The sequence below is a fragment of the Gallinula chloropus genome, assembly GCF_964237585.1.
Source record: "Gallinula chloropus genome assembly, chromosome: 15".
Taxonomy (NCBI): Eukaryota; Metazoa; Chordata; class Aves; order Gruiformes; family Rallidae; genus Gallinula; species Gallinula chloropus.
The window spans coordinates 948,049-967,296 of NC_140100.1; the positions used below are offsets into that span (position 1 = coordinate 948,049).

The 19,248-nt window shown below is 45.9% G+C and overlaps 1 protein-coding gene across 1 annotated transcript in view; it reads left to right on the plus strand.

Moving 5' to 3' along the window:
- Positions 1-19,248, plus strand: part of MAPK8IP3 (mitogen-activated protein kinase 8 interacting protein 3) — a gene marked incomplete at its 5' end in the record, with an annotated part of 62,212 nt that overhangs the window by 10,757 nt on the left and 32,207 nt on the right. The window contains 6 exon segments of the mRNA XM_084271098.1: positions 6,314-6,434; positions 7,208-7,278; positions 8,020-8,111; positions 10,751-10,774; positions 13,322-13,466; positions 18,622-18,868. Of these exon segments, the coding sequence (XP_084127224.1) occupies positions 6,314-6,434; positions 7,208-7,278; positions 8,020-8,111; positions 10,751-10,774; positions 13,322-13,466; positions 18,622-18,868 (700 nt within the window).

The window sequence follows — 19,248 nt, forward strand, 5'->3', positions numbered from 1 at the left end:
GCTGATGACCACTGTAATTCTGAGAAGTGGCTTAATTCAAAGATCCTTTTTCTGATTGTCAAAGTGAAAAGATTTAGCACTGTTCCTGAAGCTCTGGCATTGTTGGTGTCTGACTGTAGCTGTTGTCTGTACAGGAGCTACAGTAAGAAAGTGGGACTTGCTGGTTTGAGTGTCACATAGTACCTGATACATACTTGTTTTGTGTGGAAGTTGTCATCTCTATTCCTGAATTAAATGGCTCCTGTTAAGAGAACAGAACAAGGTCTTCACCTTGAGTAGCATGTAAACCTCATCAGGAGCAGGTCTGATCATGGAACTGGGGACGTGGTTTTGAACAGGCCAGATTTAAATAGCCAGGAGTTGGCCTCTCTCTTTGTCGTGGCTTTCTAAGAGAAAATACCACCAACAGGACTCCCTGAATTGCCAACCCCATCAGGTGCTGCCATGCAGCTGTGAGGTGGACTACACAACCAGCCTGCCCTCCCTTGCCAGCGGGCTTCCCAGAGGTGAGATGGCCTCCCCTGCGCAGCAGGCCCCGCACCCGGCCCTGCCTCTCACAGATGTCTCTGTCCGCTCTAGAGGCACCCCCAGCACCATCTGCAGCGAAGAGACGGGTCTGAGACTGAACCCCGCGCTCCCTCTGATCTAAAGTGCCATTGCCCCCCACCTCCAGCCACCACAGATTAAGGCCATGTAGTGGGATTCCTGCGTGTACGTGCCTCGCTGGCGCTCTGCTTGATTTGTCACTGATGCGATGTGATGATTTCTTATTATGTGCTGCTATTTTTAGGCATTTTCTTCCTCTGCAAAAGGCAGTAAAGCAGGAAGCCAAGCTGTCTGTGTTCTACCACTGCTTTTCAGGAGAATACTCATTCTTTTGCCTTAAGATGATTTTATGCTAGATACTTTCCCTGTAAAGACTAGCGTGTGAGCCTTTGTTGTTGGTCATAATCCTGGGATATTACAGACCTGTTATCCTGCTTGAAATCCGGGGATGCTGGCTGGCAGAAAACAAATCCGTGTAACTGATGATATATATAGCAGTTCCATACTCCAATTTTCTTGCATCACTGAAGCGATTAACTGTTTGACTGTAGCTCTAAATATTCAGAAATTATTCTTTGAAAACAAATGTCGATAGTTTGGAAAAAATAGTGTAAATGGTAAAAAATAGTAATAATATGAAGGCTGTGGTCAGCCTTGCTGTTGAGAACTCTGGGGAGTGTGGGATGTTTCTTCTTCCATCTACTTCATCAATGGAATCCAAAATTTTATTTCTGTTTTCAAAATGTCTTTACTGCATCTCCACAAAGATGGAGTTGGGAGCTGTGAAATAGCTGCTGTGTGGGTCCAAACCAAGCTCCACCCAGGGAAACCAGCGGAGCAAACCAATTGCAGCACCTGGCTCTGTGAACCAGGCAGCTCCCAGCAGCAGGTTAAACCCACCAGTCTGCACCAGCACTATCTTTTATTTTTTCCTCTTGGCAGCACTATGGTGAGAGAATGCAGTCAGCAAATTTGCATTTCAGCGTTTAAACTCAGTACCCTGGGCATTTTAATTCGTGGCAGAGTTCTAATTAGTGTATGTCTCAGTTATTTTAGGATGTCTTTAAAAAGACTATAAAGCTATGCTGTTTAGGTTTAGGGGTTTTCTTTGGCCCACTCTTATCCTGGGGAATAGTTTAAGTTCATAATGAAGCAAGAGTAATAGCTGCAATATCTGCTTTCACTAAGTCATTGGAACGTGTCCTATTTCTAAGGCCAGAAGCATGAATTTGATCCATGTGAATATTCTTTGGCCTCCTGAAGGCTTCCTGCTTTCAGTTGGCACCCACAGAAATGTGGGGCTTCATCTTTGTGCATCGAGCTGCAGCAGTTGGATAGGATTGGTTGATGAGAAACGCAAGAAACATGAGTAAACCAGATGGTTCTTTTTCTACTATAACTGTTTTGGTGCTTTTTGTAAATACTGCAGACAGGAGATGTTCAGATGGGAAGGTGACTCTCAGGTTAGTGTCCCCTCTTGCTTCTGTTTATTTCTAGGAGGTTTAAAATTAAGGTGAAATTTTGGTCCTGTTCAAGTTAGTGAGAACACTCCCATAGCTTCAGTGGGGCCAGGATTGTGTCCCACCCCCTGCAGGAGATGGAAAATGCGAAATGCTGTTGATTTACTGAGCTGTATTCACTCAGTGGTACGTGCTGGATTTTACAGCATGTCTGCCTCTGTGAGCCTGGTAATAAAAGAAGATAAATGAAAACGTGTTACTCAGTTTGTGTTCGCTGTTCCTCCTGCCCTGCCCTGAGCTTCCAGCACCACGGGCAGGCGAGGGTTGGTTTGGAGAGCACCATGTGGTGTTGTGGTGTGTCTGCCAGCTTGGATTAGGGCAGGAGAGAGATCGTTACCAGCCCAGGCAGTGCTGTGTGGCTGGGCCATCCACAGCCCTATACCGTGGTCTGTGAGCCACAGCTCGAGGACCATGGCACAGCATCATACTGCAGGCAAATGCTGCTTCTGCTGTCTCGTCTCTGGAGGCTGTTGTTCACAAGAGTTGTGCTGATGGGCCTGTTCTCCCCAAACTCCTGGCACTGCTTAGTTTGCTTGTGGATGTGCTCATATTCCTGAGCAAGGTTGTTTTGGTTTCAGTGGCTAGTGAGGCTCTCCCTTGGATGCTGTGGGAAATGCCTGTTGCTGGCTTACCAGGAAAAACTAAAGCTGGCCTGAATAGGCTGATCAGAGTGACGGGTGCCATGAGGGGAGAGCAGCAGTGACAGTGTGTGCTGAGCTGTCTCCTCAGTCAGGAGCGTGCTTTCCTTGGGGCCAGTGAAACCTCTCCTCATCCTGCTGTGGCTGTTCGCTCCTCTGGGTCTGGGACTTTACCTGCTCTCAGCCTTCCAGCCCTTCTGGTGCTCAGAGAGAAACTCAGGTGAGATGGCTTCTGATGCAGGAGCAGCTAAAAAGGTGCTTTGGAGACAGAGAGAGTAAAGAGCCCCTGGGTCCCGGCACACAAATGCGTCTGTTCGATCTCCCCAGCAGACAGGACAGGATATATTGCAGTACCTTTCTCTGAAACGCTCTTCTTCCCTGAGAATGCTTATGGTAACGTTAATTTTTAATATTATTGTCTCTGTTGTCTGTCTCTTCTCCAAATGGTTCATTGATTTCTAGTTTTCTGTTTCTTTGATTACTTTGAGGTTGCAGAACAGACAGGACAGAGTAAGAAGACTGAGCTGTATTTGTAGAAGGCTTAATCTTTCAATCAGTTTCCCCTGAATCAAACCAACACAGCAGCAGCAAATCTGGGAATCCTGTTAAAGGGGACCTAAATAGTGGGAATAAAATTGGGCTTGTACCTTCTTTTGCTTCCCAGTTTACTGTCGAGAAATCTGTGAGTATTTTCTTCAAAGTCCATTCATTTTCATGGCTGCTGAAAGCATCATTCCTGCCTGGCCTGGGTGGCCTGCTCTTGGCTGGAGGACTAGGAGCAGGAGGGCATCTCGAGCCAAGAGGGCAGTGAAAGCTGGGCTGGTGTGATGTGATGGGGATTTAGCCCTTGGCTGTAATTAAAAGGGTTCATCAATGGAGCTTTAGCACAGAGCAGTTCCAGCAAAATGCTGTGAGGAGATGGAGATTATACCAGGAAAATAGCTCTTTTGTTGGAATAGCTTCCATCAGTCCTCCAAAAGGAGCAAGCAAGTTAACCTGCTGCTTCTCTAGGTCTGTTGCTCAGTGTAGCTGTGTTGGTTAGGACTTTTGTTTCTTTTTTTACTCATTCTGAAGTGATACTGTCACTCTGGAAAAAGTTTAAAGAATATACCTGAAACTTTTTCAAAGCAGGTTGCTTTAGAAATTTCTCAAAATACGTAGAAGAAATTGCTGTATATTTGTGATTTAAGGGCTTTCAGTGTTTAATTGACAACTTTGAGAAAAAATGTCAATTAAAAATCTAAAACCTTGCACAGTCTTAAAATTTAATTAAAAAGTAAATGTTTAGCCTCTGTGATGACTTCTTTGTAGTGGAATAAAGGTGTATCTGGTATTTCTAGAAAGTACTGCTGGAAAACAGCCATAAAGGGGGGAAAAAACCAGCCCCTTATTGTGATGAATTTGGGCAGGAAGGAAAGGAAGTTAAAAGCCCAGTTAAAGATTGAAGGCGCTGCAGAACACTGAGTGCAGGAAAAGGAGACGTGGCTAAAATGCATTTGATTGTTTCTATAAATACAGGTATGTAGGGATGAAAACTGACTCATTGTTCAGAGGAGTTTACTGAAGGGTTACAAAGTCTGCAGGAATAAATGGACAGCCTTTCAGTCATCTGCAGAGAGGTGTAGCATGTGAACATAACGATGCCTCCAGTGTCACCATTAATTATCCCAGGAAAGCAGGAGACATGCACAGGGCTTTCCCTGGGAACGCAGTCAGACACCCTGCACGTTGATTCATGTGCAGAATTTAACAAAATAAACTTGCTGTGCGTTCAAATGCGTTTATTTACCTGGGGATCTTATCCAACAGTGATTGTCAGCAAGGTCAGTCTCTTTCAGAGTGCAGTGGGGCTTTGCTTGGTTACTTCAAAGCTGCAGTGCCCTGCTGAGCAGTGTCATTTCTGGGGAGGGACGTTCTCCCCCGTGCCACGTACAGAGCAGGGCGAGAGGTGGCTTTCCTGCCCTGGCACCCACGCCTGTAGAAAGGAGATTGTGGCCAGCTGATGTGCACGTGCTGGGGAGTCTATTAGAGCTTGATCCACGGAGCATTTTGCAAACAGGCCAGGAGCAGAGCACCCTTGTGAGCTCCTTGGAGCCTCCAGTTGCCTCCTTTGAGCTCCTCTTGTTCTACAAACATCGTGAAGCTGAGGTGGCTTTGATCTGCCTTCATTGTCTTCTCGCTCTGGTCCTTTGCAGCTGGGAGCCTGGTGCTGCCCCAGCCCCAGCCCCGCTCTTGGTGCTCAGCAGGCGGGTTTGTGTTTTCACCAAGGGGCTGGTTGGTGCAGACAGCTGTCTTGCTCTGCCTTCCTTGGTGTAGCTGTTTGAGAGTGATGCGAGGAGACTTGAATTGTTGGGTTCCTAAGGCCAGACTAGGACTTGCTCTGAAGCTGGTGACATAGCTTTAGTGTCCTGTGTCAGGGTAAGCACGGCACTACAGTGCTTTAGGCTTGGTTTGCTGTGGAGAGGATGTGTGTGAGCCTTAGGGATTTTTCCACAAGTTTCTGGTAGGGGCATCACTAGAACCAGCTCACTCTCTGAGTCAGGATTACACGTCGTTACTGTGTATGGGCCTTTTGTGTAGAAAACCTCTCCTGACCATGTATAGCACAAGAACCAGGCTGGCTTAGGTGTACTCAGAGATTTGAAGGTGCTGTTCCCTTTCCAGGAACCCTGTTGAAGTATTTCATGACAAGAGCACGTGACACACAGCTGTCACCATGAGTGATGTGTAAGGTCAGTTCACGGCAGTGGAGCCAAGTGGCATGTGTCACCTGGTGTGCTTTGCTCAGCTGTGCACCCAGGTACCCGATGCAGGGAGGGACTGACACTCCCAGGGCAAAACTGATGTCTTACAGAAATAATAACCTGAAATTGGGTATTTTTCTGTTGTGTTTTCGTCGTGAAATGAGTGTATTAGTGAATACCTTCCTTTCAGCCCAGTGTTAGTGCAGGAGTACCCACTGCTACGTGCACAGCTGCCACTTTGTTGCTATAGAGATTTAGTAGCAGTGATCCCTCCCTGCTTTGCCAAGAGTACCTAGCCAAGGTTTTCCTTGCTAGGTATTAATTCATTAACTTCTGCTTTTCTCTGCCTGTTTCTCTCCTTCCCTCAGCTCCATCAGAGCACTGAGCCCTTCAGAGGTTGCTCTCAGCTCCCTGGAGCTGCAGATAAGGTTTCCACAAATCTTCCCCACCACACGAATTAAAAGTGAAGCTTTCTAAAACTGTGCAGATAGAAGAACTGTATGCCCATTTACTTATTTGTAAATACATGGGCACTGAAATAGAATTTGTCTCCTCTGACTTAAAATTAACGAGAATAAAAAAATCAGCCTGGCATGATGAACAGTGTTGCTGGAGATGATAGAGTTGCACTGGTTTACATAACTCATGTTGGACCATAGTTTATGTATTCATAATATGTTAAAGTTGGCTAATGCTTTCTCTTATAATCTCTTAAGCTTGATTAAATGCTATTACACTAATTACAGTATTGAAAATTTATTTCCTCTCAATTTTTCTTCCCTGTGAGGCGAGGAAAAGTCATAAAAGGGAAACATGTTGGGTTATTCCTCATCTGTGCCTCCTTCTCTGCTTCTTCCCTATTCAGAAGTTTATAGAGTTTGAAGATGCACTGGAACAGGAGAAGAAAGAGCTACAAATCCAGGTGGAACACCTTGAATTTCAGACTCGACAGCTGGAGCTGAAGACCAAAAACTATGCAGATCAGAGTAAGTCAAATTTGAATACCTGGCATGATTATACACCTTGCCTTCAACACACATATATTGCTACTTTGAAAGTATTTTTCATCCTTTTTGTTTTAATTTAATTTGGGCAAAGCCTGAAATGTCTGGTTATCCCTTACTTTGGGATAAAATTCTGAGCCTTCTAAGGGAAGGGATATATCCACACTAATTTAGTAGAAGCCTCGTTGCTTCTCTAGAGTGGGGTGTGCTCTCTCTAGGTGCAAGATTAGGGAAGCTAATGCTGAAGCTTTGGAACCTAGTTTCCAGTTTCTCCTTGGCCCTGAATAGAACCTCCCATTTTTTTTTCCTCATATAAACTCTCCCATTTGTTTGTTTGTTTATTTTTATGAATACTTCCTTAATGTGCAGCTGTGATTTGTTGGTTCTCAGAATCCATTGGTGTTTTGTCCAGTAGTCCTGCTCCTCAAATAGCCAGAGATGCCCATCCCAGAGAATAATATAACTTGTCAAACTAGGACACTTACAGGGTACCAGGCTACTGCTGAAGAGTTTGGCTTCTATGATCTTACTGCACTATTTGTTCTGCTTATTTTAGGAACATGCAGGTACCTGTGAATTGAGTTGGTAATGAAGACCACATCCCACAGTGTGCAGTATTGTGTGTCTGGGGTTTGTGGGTTGTTTTTTTTTTATTTTTTGTTCTATTAATTTCTAACAAAATAGGCTTTGAAACTTCCAGTTTCTTTTGAGAGCCCAGTGTATGTTAGCTGATAGCTGGAATCTTCTCTTGGTAGTTTCACGACTGGAAGAACGTGAATCAGAAATGAAGAAGGAGTATAATGCTCTGCATCAGCGTCACACAGAGGTAGGATGTCACCTCATTATTTCTAAATAATTCACTCTTGGCCCATATGTCATGTCAGAGAATTCAGCTTTGTGGTACTAGTGAGGACTAGAACTTCAGAACTTTGGGAACATCAGAAATATCTGAACGGAGGATGTAAAGGGGATGGAGCCAGGCTCTTTCCAGTGGTGCCCAGTGTCAAGACTGGAGGTAACTGGCACAAACTAGGAAGCAGAAGGCTCCATCTGAATGGGAATAAAAACTTACCTGCTGTGAGGATGACGAGTGCTGGCGTGGGTTGCACAAAGATTTGGTGCAGTCTCCGTCCTTGGAGATACTCAAAAGCCACCTGGGCTTGGTCCTGGGTAACCTGTTCTAGGTGTCCCAGTTTGAGCAGGGGCGTTGGACTCAGTAGACCCCAAAAGGTTCTTTCCAAGCTCAAGTGTTGTGGGATTATGTGAGCAGTTCCCAGCTACCTCACCTCCCACTGCCATCAAGCCTCCAGGAGACATCTTACATTATTTTTGGATATGGACTTTCATGACTCTTCTGTTAGGAGATTAAGTCATTTCCAACTCTATTGGCTGTCAGATTTTCTGTCAAGTTAGTCCATCCACTTACATCATCAGCTTAGAAGACAAAAGCAAAGACAAGGAGATGTGCTAAAAAAGAAAGGGAGTTGCAAATAAATGCTGGAGAAGATCAAACAAAAGCAGAAAATGAGTCTTCTCTGTTTGGCTCATGGATTTTCTCTTTTCACAGATGATCCAGACCTATGTGGAACACATTGAGCGATCCAAGATGCAGCAGGTTGGGGGAAATAATCAAACGGAGGGCAGTCTACCTGGGAGAAGGTAGGGCCATAACCTCTGCATTTAACACATGCCACCTGGGAACACAGAAACTGAGAGTGTGAACTTGAGAGAGAGAAACCAGAAGCAGGCTCTTTCCCTGTGAGCATGGATTGTAGTGGAAGGGTTTCTGTAATGGGTTATGGGTGAGTTGTGCACATGTTTGCTGAGGGTTGGCCATGAGGAGCTTTATGTGCTCTGTTACAAAGCTGAGGCTTTGTCACGCTGCTGTTGATAGGAGGCTTCTGATAAAATCCATCTGTATTCTCAGGGAGTGTGTAAAGGATGGAAGTGTCAAATGGAGTATTTGTGTGTGTGTGTGTGTCTGTGTGTGTGACAGCCAACAGCAATGCAATGCAGGAGCCATTACTGGTTTGTTTTCTTCTCCCCCCGTTCCTTCAAGGGAAGCTTTCTCTAAGTCAGTCACCCAATAGACCTACTTATGCCCAAGAAATTGATTTCCCTCCCTCCTCACCTGCCTGTTTTCAAAGCACCAAAGCAGTAGGACCCAGGCTTCGCTTAAAGAAGGCAGGGGTAGGTAAGAAGTTCAGTATGTAGTCTTTTGTAGTCTTAGAACAAAATTAAAGTGCAAAAGTTGTAGCTAAATTGAGTGTATTGTAAGAAGGAAAAAAAGGAGAGAGACCCAACCCCACCTTGTCAATGAAAGAGGCTTGAAGGATGGAAAGGGAGTAATAAAAGACATGAATCTTCAGAAACTTTGTTAACTAGCCAGGGAGTCCTGCCAGATTCCCTGCAGCCCAGGTCATACAGTATCCTGAGCTGGAAGGGGCCCATGAGGATCCAACTCCTGACCCCACAGAGGGCAACCTGAAGGTTAAACCATGTGTGTGAGAGCATTGTACATATTGACAGGCTTGGAGGTGTAACCACTTCCCCAGGGAGCTTGTTCCTGTGCTTCACCACCTGCTCAGTGAAGAATTTTTCAATCCTGTCTCTTTACTATTTCATTACCTTCCAAAATAATTAAAGATACTTCTGTAGCCTTAGCTACAAGAACAGCTTGCAACTAGAAGAGCCTGGTGTCTCAAAGAAAGAAGTTGTATTTATTCTGAATCAGCTGATAAGATTTTTATACTATTATTTCTAAGGCTACCAAAGCCCTACATAAAGGAAGGAGAGACACAGTTATATGTGAGTCAGGGGGGACTATTTACCCTTCCTATTCTGACAGTCAAGTAGTCCTTTCAGAAAAGAGTATTCTTCTAGAGAGGAGTAACTAAAGGCTGTTGTAGTTGTTGAGTGGGCTGTATAGTATCTCTGTGCTCTGTTTTCTGCAAAGCAGTAAATTAGCCTCACAACAGAGAAGTGGTTTAGGAGAATAAAAAGAAGTACAGAATACAGTGTTTGGGGTCTGGCTAAACCAGGATTGTCTAAAATACAAGAAACTACTAGGCTAAAAAGATGAAAATATAAATGGCAGCCTTCCTAGGGAAAGAGGCAGGCATGAGGGGTGTAGAAAGCAAGAGAAGACATGGTGTAAAAAGAACCAGTAGTTTGTAGGTGTTCTTCTGTTCATAAAATGTCCCTTGTCAGACTGTTTTTCTCCCCCTTTCTCTCCCCCTCGCAGTCTGGAAACCCAGAGTGAGCTCCCAGAACATGGTCTGATCCTAGTGTTACAGCTGAGAGAACTGTCTTAGGCTTGTTTCCTTCCTCACATATTCTGTGAATAAGAGTCTATCTGTGGAGGTGCTTACATAGAAAGATATCAAAGTCCCATAGGCAAAAGCATGCCTAGGGGCTCCCTCTTTTAGAGGATAGTTAATATGTGCACCTGCCAAATGTGGGTTGGACTGCAGGGCAGGAATTGGTTCTAATGAGATTTTCCTTCCCTAACTTTCACATAAGCTAACACGAATTGTAACTTTATGTTATAATTCTGTGAGAGAGATGCACAGTGAGAAGTGATACTGGTCATATCTGCAAGACTGCTGCTCTCTGGGATGAAGGGCAACATCTTCATCAAGAATTGCCTCTTCATGTTGGAGACATTACTCTTTTACCTTTTTAAGTGGGGCGTGTTGCTGGTCTTGGAGAGAAAGAGAGAAACACTTTGTGGCTGTGAAAGTCCCTGACGGGGCCATGACCTGAGTTTGTAGCACCACCCAGTAGGAAACAGGACTTTTTCCTTCATCTCCAGCTTGGCGCTGTCCGTGTCCGTGTGCGTGTGTAGCTCTGTATGTGCTTGTGCACAAGCACTTGGGTCAGATGTGTGGGTTTGTGTCACTGGGCGGCTGTGGGGGGGTTGTGCACTGGCGGGGGGCACAGGCAGAGTGTCCCATGGCCTGTCACACAAATCTGAGTGCATTTACTCCACCTGTGGATGCGCTCGGGTGTGTTAGGGCTGCGTATCTGCCTGAGACCGTAAGTACCCCCGGTACGTTTGCCTGTCACGCGGGAGACGTTTGTGCAGGAGCTGTTGGGGATGTGTGTATCTACTGCCAGCCGAGGCGAGCAGTGAGGGTGGTGCCCGTTTCCACGGGGTGTGGGTTGCAGTGCATGTGTACACCGTGTCTGTGGTAGGGCTGCATGTTTGCATGACCTTTGCTCTCTAATGGTTGTTTTTCTGTCTCGCTTCTTGTGCGGTTGCCGCTCTGTTTTGGCTGTTATGTTTGTCACTGCAGTCATCGCCAGTCATGGAGGAAAAGGTAAATCCTGTTGCTGCATCTTAACTCTGTTCATCCTGGTTTTGGAGGTTGCTGTTGAGTGTGGCAGTGTGGTGCTGGGAATGTAGGGTCCTGGCATGTTTGCCCCTTGTTTGCTGGCACCTGTCAGGCTCGTTTGTTCGGGTGAGGCAGAGGGAGCTGCCACGCTGCTGGGGTAACACATCAGGAGGAAGCTTCATGGACCACAACGCTGATGTGAGGTCTCAAAGCAGGATCAGTCCTCTGTAGTTGGACATTTACACTTCACGTCCCAGAATGTTTTTAAAAGTAATCTTTTCCCCCTTGTTTTGCTGTGTAGCATGAGGCATGCATGTTTTCTGAGCAGAGCAGAAAAGGGGTGTCAGTGTTAGCAGCTCTCCAAGGGCACTGCTGACTTTGGGCTGGGCAGCAAGTTCTGCACCCAGAGCCTGCAAAGAGAACAGTTCTGATCTGTAAATGCTGGCAAACAGATCGTAGTTCTGTTATGTTTATAAGCCTTGGGATGTTATTTCTAGAGCATCCTGATGCCAGGTTTTGGCTACTGCAATATTTCATTGAGGAGTTCCCTGTTCACCTTGTATTGCATAGTGGAACTAACCAAGTGTCAACAGTTGTGCTGTACTGGAAAGAATTGGGTATATGAAGGTTACTCCAGCACTCAAGATTTAGACCAACCCTGAGGATACTCTAAGGTTCCTTAAAGACTGATAGTCAGTGCCAGACTGCAATGCAAAAGCTAACCCTTTCCCCTTCCCTGGGAGGTTCTGAAGAGGCTGGAAGGAGTTTCCAAAGGAACTCAGAAAGGAGATTTTCCTAACAGTCTCTGTTAAAATCCACTCCTGAAGATCCTATAGCTTCTGATGCTACAGAGACTTTGTACCTCTGTTTAGCAAGGACTGTGAAGTTCATACGTTCACTGTGCATTCGATAGGGTGCTGTGTCTTCTTGCATGTTAAACATGCATGTATATGGATGTGTATAAGCTATGGGTTCTCAAAAGAAATCTGATAGAGGTTACCTGAAGGGAAAGTATAGTTTAGTCTCTCTCTAGGCATACGTTTGGGATGGATCATATTTCTCAGTGCTGCCAGTGAATTATGTCAGGCCATCCCAGCATTGCCAGAGAAGCTTTTATATTACAGCATCTTGTATTCTGACTGCACTGCTGGTTTTTGCAAGGAATGGTTTGCAGTTATAGGAAATTTTCTCCAACTATGTACCCCTCTGAAGTATGAGTCCCTTAAGACAATTATTCTAACCTGAAAAAGAGGAAAGGTAGGAAAGTAATGGTTAAAGTAGCTCAAAAAATGGCCTATTGTGTTCCTCTCTCTGAAAAGAATGATTCTTTTGAAGTAGGCCAGGCACATGATCATTCCCCAGCACGTGCCACACTGATAGAGGCAGTGCTCAGAGTGGGAAAGTTGGGCATTTTGGTTTTCTCCACATTGTCTTCACTGCTGGACACTCCTCCTCCCCTCGCAGATGAGCAGCGTTCCTGTGTTGGTGTGTGTGCACCTGTCCCAGCAGGCCTTGGCTCCTGCTGCAGTCCTTTCGCACAGTGTCACCGCTGAGCTGGTACTGATGAGCCCAATACAGGAGTAGGTGAAGTGCCATCAGAGCATCAGTTGAGTTCATCTCTACAGGGCCACTGGAGTCCAGCTAGCAGAGGCTGCTGGGGACATCTCCTAAATGGGTGTGAGCTCTGTCTCTGCGGGCCTACTTCTCTGGCACGAAACCAGTTGCTGCAGCCTTTCCCCCCTGCACTGCTTGCTGTAGATTTTCTCCCACTGGAACTTGGTTTCAAAACCCGTGTCAGCTTTTATATTCAGAATCAAAGCCACAGCTAGCGAGTCACCTGCAATGCCAGCAAGAAGAGGCTAGAGAAAATGTAACTACAGATAGCTGGCAGCATGGATGCTGCATTCATGGATGCCTCTGTTTAATTTCTGAGTTTTGAGTGCACTCTAATGCAGATGTGGATAAGGGATCAGAGTGCAAGTGTTATTTTATTTGCTTAATAGTGCAAGTGATCCAGACCCCTCTGGTTTCTGCTGCTTGGAGCTCACCAGATTTGGGGTGGAATGTACAGAGGTGCCATGTAGATGACCCTTACTTAAAGCCTCTTTCCTGACACGCCAATGACATCTGTAGGATCTATGGAAGCTGCCTTTTTTTCCCCTGTAGTTTTTTTCCCACAGTATTTTGGTTTGTCAGAAGATACCCCCCATCCCCCTTAAATTGGCTGACAGTTCCCTTCACTTTTGCATTCCCCCATTCATACTGATGGAGAAGCCAGTTGTCCCTGTTGTGGTCACTTGAGCCCCTCCCTCCTAGAGTCTCCCCAGGAAGATGTATGGCTCCAGCAGTAGCCACAGTGAGCCTGAGTAGACAACACCATGGGAGTGCGGGAGTTGGGGGTTCAGTACAGCTGAGGGGGCAGGAGCAGAGGTCAATTTCTGGTGACTAACACTTCACATAAGCTAGTGTGCTGTTTCTTTTCTGTAAGGACCATGGCTAACATTGTTTCCCCCTCTCTGTTTCTCTGTTTAGCAGGAAGGAACGTCCTAACTCTCTGAATGTCTTCCCCCTCGCGGATGGCATGGTACGTGGGCAGATAGGGGCCAAGATCGTCCCAGCACTGGACCACTGGCACCTGAGTGACCTCGGCCAGCTGCAGTCCAACTCCAGCTACAAGGTTTTATAGACCATCACGGAGCAGGGGTTTCCCACTCTCCCACTGTCAATAGCATCCCATGTTTTCATTCAGTTGGAGACCAATCTGTGTCCATAACCCTTTGCAGCCTCTCCCTGCTGTACGTCTGCTCCCTTGGTAGCTGTGCTGTGGGTGGGGGGATATTCTCCTGCAGATCTGGCGTATGGTGCGGGAGGGATCTGACACAGCTCCTCATGCTTCCTGTCTCAGTGATAATCGCCTTTATTTGGCTGACCACAAGTTGAGAGGGGTGTGTGGGGAGACAGTTAGGGATTTAGGGAAGATAAGTGGCTCATTTGGGGGAGGAAATGGTGGAACCTGTGCCCTTTTAACCCTCAGTAATAGCGGTGCTTTTGCACCTCAGCTGGGACCAGGCATTGGGTTGTGCTTTCTCTCTGGTGTTTTGTCCTTTTTGACTGTTCATTTTTCTGGCCTTCCTGTCTTCAGAAAAAGGGCTCCTAATCCTCTCTAGATGCCAAAGTCTTGCACTGTGCTATAAACTTCCTCATTTATCTAGTCATTGCTCTAGACCTGCACTGTTTACTTTCAATACACTTGTCACCTTCTGTGTGCTGCCTTCTGCACTGGGACTCACCAAAAAGCGTTGCAACGGTGCTGCAGCAGCTGCATGGTTCTGTCTGATGCTTCTGGTACCCTGCTCTGCCATTCAGAGACTGGTCTGAGCCCAAAGACCCAGATCTTGTACACTTAGCTGGCAGCTCACTGCAATTTTTTGTAGTTTAGACTCTACACAGTGACCCACATTTCCCATGAGCTGTGCCTGTGGACTTCTCAAAGTCTTTGTGCTCAGGATCCCACCAGCTTCCTCTTTTTGAATGATGTTCCACAAATGCCTGGTGATAGCCCGAGAGCCAGTGGTGCATCTACCCAGGGTGGGTTCAGTGTCCACCGATGTCTCTCAGAGCTTTTGGTCTGCATTGAAAGGATCTGATGAAATTTTCTTCCTCTCTGCCTGGAATTTGTAGAACATGACATGTTTTATATGCCACATTTTAGGATTGGGTTTTGGGGGATTATTTTGAGAAGTTGTAAATCACTAATCCAAGAAAAAACCTAACTTGGTATAACAAGAAGTTAATGACATTCTGCATGTCTCCAGCATAATTACATTAGTGGCCTCCTTGAAGCATAGCACAAGAAATTTAGACAAATTCAACATTTATGCAGAAAAGAAAGCAGTAACTTCCTTTTTTTTTAACCCTAATCAGGGTTATGTAGCCAGGCCTGGCACAGCACAGGCCTTAGCACCTCATCAGCCCCCTGTCATCACGGGAGTTGGAAATCCAAAAGGAGGATATTTGGACAGGATGGAGACTGTTCTTGGAACCCAACCCTTCTTGTAGTGTTAGAGGTATAGAAGGCTGGGAAACTAACAACTTGCAGAATGACAGGCAGGTCCTGCAGTCATTCCTGGAGAGTTTTGCCTGGAATTAGGGAATAGCAGTGCCACAGGGCAATAATGTAATTAAGGATGGTGGAAATGAAGACAAAGGATTAATGTGTTTCTTCAGACTAATGCTGTGACAACACAGCACTGCTCCAAGGACACAGCAACCAAAATTCAGAGAGACCCACCTGCTTCTGGTTCTGGAACTGGTTTATTTCTTGGGGTCTCCAGGCAGTGCTGCACGCTGTGGTGTGAACATGCCCTCGAGCTCCCTAGCTATCAGGTGTGTGCAGCAGGGGTTTTTAGAGAAGAGCCAGGAGTATGTTTGGATTAGATCCACCTTCCACAGACTTGCTAAGGTGTAATTCTTGAAGTGGTACCATTGCAGAACTTCTGAAGGAAGTTGAGTGGATCTCACTGCCAATCCAGCACTTGCATTGCAGGAGAGTGCAACGGGAGCCCAGATAAATCTGCAGCTTTGATGTGGAAGTGCAGGTAAAGAGAAGGGGTACTGGTTGGGTCTCTTAGTGATGCAGCAGTGGTGGTGTCAGGTAAAAAAACCCGTTTCTGGTTAGAAGAAAGCTTTGTGCAGGAGTAGCACTGTGCTACTCCAAACGTATCCGACGGGTAGTGCTGGGATTTGTGTCGGTGCTCGTTAGGGAAACTCCACAGCGGGCTGCTGGTTTAAGGAGGCTAGCCAGTAGGGTGGTGATGGAGTGACTGGGCTGTGGAACACTTGGATGGGGTAGTGTGCTACTCCCTAAGAGTATAGAGCAAACCTGTAACTGAAGGGTGTGACTGACTGACTGACTGACTGACCAGGTTTGCAGTTTGGACTGGAGATGTTCCTCCTGCAGGCTGCTTGCATGCTCTGGCTGGAATGCTGCTGCTTCTTAAATATTTTGTGTGACTGAAACCTCAGGCATACTGCTCAGCACTCACCCCTTCTTCAGCAGCTCTGATGTTTCGCTGACATTAACTGCACACAACTTCCCAGTATGTACATCCTGACTCTTCTGACTGGTTTTCTTTCTTCCTGGGGCCATACTGTATTTATATTTTAAGTGTCCTGTATACTTATTATTACCATTTTCTGGTTTGGTTGCTGTCATTGTTTTATTTTTACATTCAGTTGTACATTTATTTCATACAGTGCTCTGGAGATGAAAGTCCTTAACGTTTCTGTTTTTATGTACTATGCTTTCAGTGTTATAACCATACAGTTGTGGCTTCTCATGGTGACATATGACTGCTATGAATGTTGGGCCTTTGCAATGCATTTTGGAGGTCACTACTACACATTTGATGTTTAGGAGGTTGACAGGTATGGCTGTAGGTAAGTGGTGGTTGTGGAGAGTATTCTTTGGGTGAGCTATGGGTTGTGGAGATTGTCTCCTACACTGTAGAGGAGAGCTGTGCACTTAGTGGAATATTTGGCATTAATGGAACGGTCAGAAGAATGGAAGGAAGGTACCAGCATAGATTAATAGAGCTTCTGGACTGTGAAGAGGACTGCCTTGGTGGTGCTTACATTTAGGAGGAAATTCTCCAATGCAGGCTGGTAGGTTGATAAAGTCTATTTTCTAGGTAAATGTAAAACTCAGATGTGTAACCAAAGAGTAAGTGAAAGACCAGGGTATTTATTCACTGGTGTCTTCTGGATGAGAAGCAGGTTATGCCAATAGACAGGAAATTACAGGATATCTGTAATATAAATTTTGCCCTGTAGACACAGTGACACAGGGATTCTGAATGACATCAGGTTCCTAAGAACAAGGAATCAACTGTGGACCCATCTGGGTGTCTCTCTTGTAGTGGCAGGAAGCTCCTGGCCTTTGGTTATGCTTATAGATGTACAGTGGGTACAAGAACGTCTCCGAATCCTTTCATCCAACAGAAATGTTGTTTGGGGAAAGAGGTTTTATGGTTGCACTTTACAGTTGATAACTCTTTGTCCCTTTGTAGGTTAGAAAGCACGGCAGGTAAACTGTGGTTGAAGTAGTATAAGGTTTACTGGATCATATTTTTTCTCAAAAACCTGGTTTGATTTTTTCCTCTTTACATATTGGGAAAGTAGCACCTGGAACAGGAATATGAAGTAGAGGTGGGAAGTGTGGTTTTCACATGTAGCAGCCTAAGTGAAAAGGCTTGATGCTAAAATCAGCGAATGTGTAGGGAGATGATGTGAATGTCCATGTGGGAATGTGGGTCCTGTTTGGACTGACAATGCAGAAACTATATACAAAATCTGGAATGTATTTCGTGGCAGCACAGTTTGAAACCCCCTTAATTTCCAGTATGATGCACAGATGCAATGTAGAACCTTTGACTTCCACAGTGCAGTGTACAGCAGGGTATGTTAAGACAAGTGTACAGAGCCCAGTCTAATTAAAGAAAGACCTTCATAAGATTCCAGATTAAAAAAAAAAAAGGCTGCAAAGGGTTAAGTAACCTTTTTTTTCAGTCTTCTCTCTCATCCCATTTTGAATTTTCTGTCATGTTGTGAAGTTATTATTAGAACAAGAGAACGTGACTTCCAAATCAGTGAAGTGAAGCAGCGTCACAGCTCCAAGGTTTGGGAGGCTCAGAGCAGCCCCTGAGCAGAATCCAGATCTTTCTGGTACTTGCACAGGAGGGAGAGACAAGTAGTAAAGATTAAAGCTGGTCTGGATGTGCAGATGCCCAATGTCTCTGCACCCAATTGCAACTCATTATCGCATGTAACTCTTCAAGATGAATTTTGTCCTCTCCCTGCAGGCAGTAATTAGAGTGGGCTGCCCTGAAGAATGGGGAGAGCTCATTTGGGTCTGGCATTGATCAGAGCCTTGGTCAAGACGTTAACTGGCTGACTGTGAAGCAGTGCTGCTTTAATTGACAAACAAGGGCCACAGTATAAAGTCCTGACCAGGGTTTTCAGGAGGCAGTATTACGAGAAATGGGGCTGTAATGTCTGTAGAACTGAGAGTCTGCTGTGCATTTCACATGGGGAACCCATCTCCTCTGTTAATTCCTGGGTCTTGTCATCCTGCCATTTGGACATGCAGACACCTCACCTGTTTCTATTGTGCTGTCAAGCTGGACCCATGCCTGGCTGTCTTCTGAGTATGGTGCTGTGGGGACACAGGTCTCCTGCACTACCAAAGTCAGACCATCCCAGCTTGGTTTTTGCTCTGCTTCCGCAGTTTGGTGTCAAAACCACTATACTGTTGTCTCATCCAGGTTGTGTTGATTGCTTACAGTAATGACATCATCCAAGACCTCTGAGAGGCCACTTCAGATCTTCCCAAGCATGTTGGTGTTACCTTCCAGTCTTGGGAAACACTGGCTGGGGGACTGCAAAGTGCCAAAGCCCTTCAGCTTCCACTGTAGCCAGTGTGAGCTGCTGGTGCTTTTCACTTGCAGTAGGGCCACCTTACCTGACATGCATGATGGAGAGATCGCATACTGATAGGACTTGTAAAGAGCCATGGTTAGTAGTAAAGGAGGAAAGATACCAGTCCTGTTGCAGGTGGGATCTGCTTGCTGAGTTCAGCACGAGAACTCACTGCTTCGTTGTGGTTGCAGTGCCTGGTGTCACCAGCAAGCGCTGGACATGTAGCTGGGACAGTGAGCAAGACTCATTCTCCATAATGCTTTAAGGCAGCCATACACCAACACATGGGAGAGTAACTGAAGTGTATAGCTGTGCTTTTCCCCTGTTGTTCTTCCCCCTCCCTGGAATTGCCGTAGTGCCCCCAGGATGAAATGTCTGAATCTGGGCAGTCCTCAGCAGCTGCCACACCAAGCACCACTGGAACCAAGTCCAACACTCCCACGTCATCTGTGCCCTCTGCTGCCGTCACACCCTTGAACGAGAGCATCCAGCCCATCAGCGAGTACAATGGCACGACCAAGAACAACAAGAGGGCACGAGAGAAGCGGAACAGTCGGAACATGGAAGTCCAAGTCACACAGGAGATGAGGAATGTCAGCATAGGTATGGAAGCTGGAGCTTGGATATTTGGTCGTTAACTGACTTCCAGTGCTTGTGTCCCTCTGCTACAGGAAGGGGCTGGGAGACTGGGGGGTAACCAGCACTGTGGGTATGGAATGTGCAGTAGCCTTACTTGGAGAGCTACGTGAGCGAAACGGGGCTAATCGGATGTTGGCAGTTTTCTGGGTAGTGGGGGTTAGTAATATGAATAGTTTCACAAATACACAGGATGGGAATAGGTTATTGAGTTCAGTCCCCTGCAGTTGTATTCATCCATGTAATAGAACCTCTTTCACAAACAGTCAAGTCCCATCTAAGTCTAACTGAGCTTTTGGAGAGCTGTTTCTGGACCTCATCAGTATGACAGTTGAAAGCTTTCATTT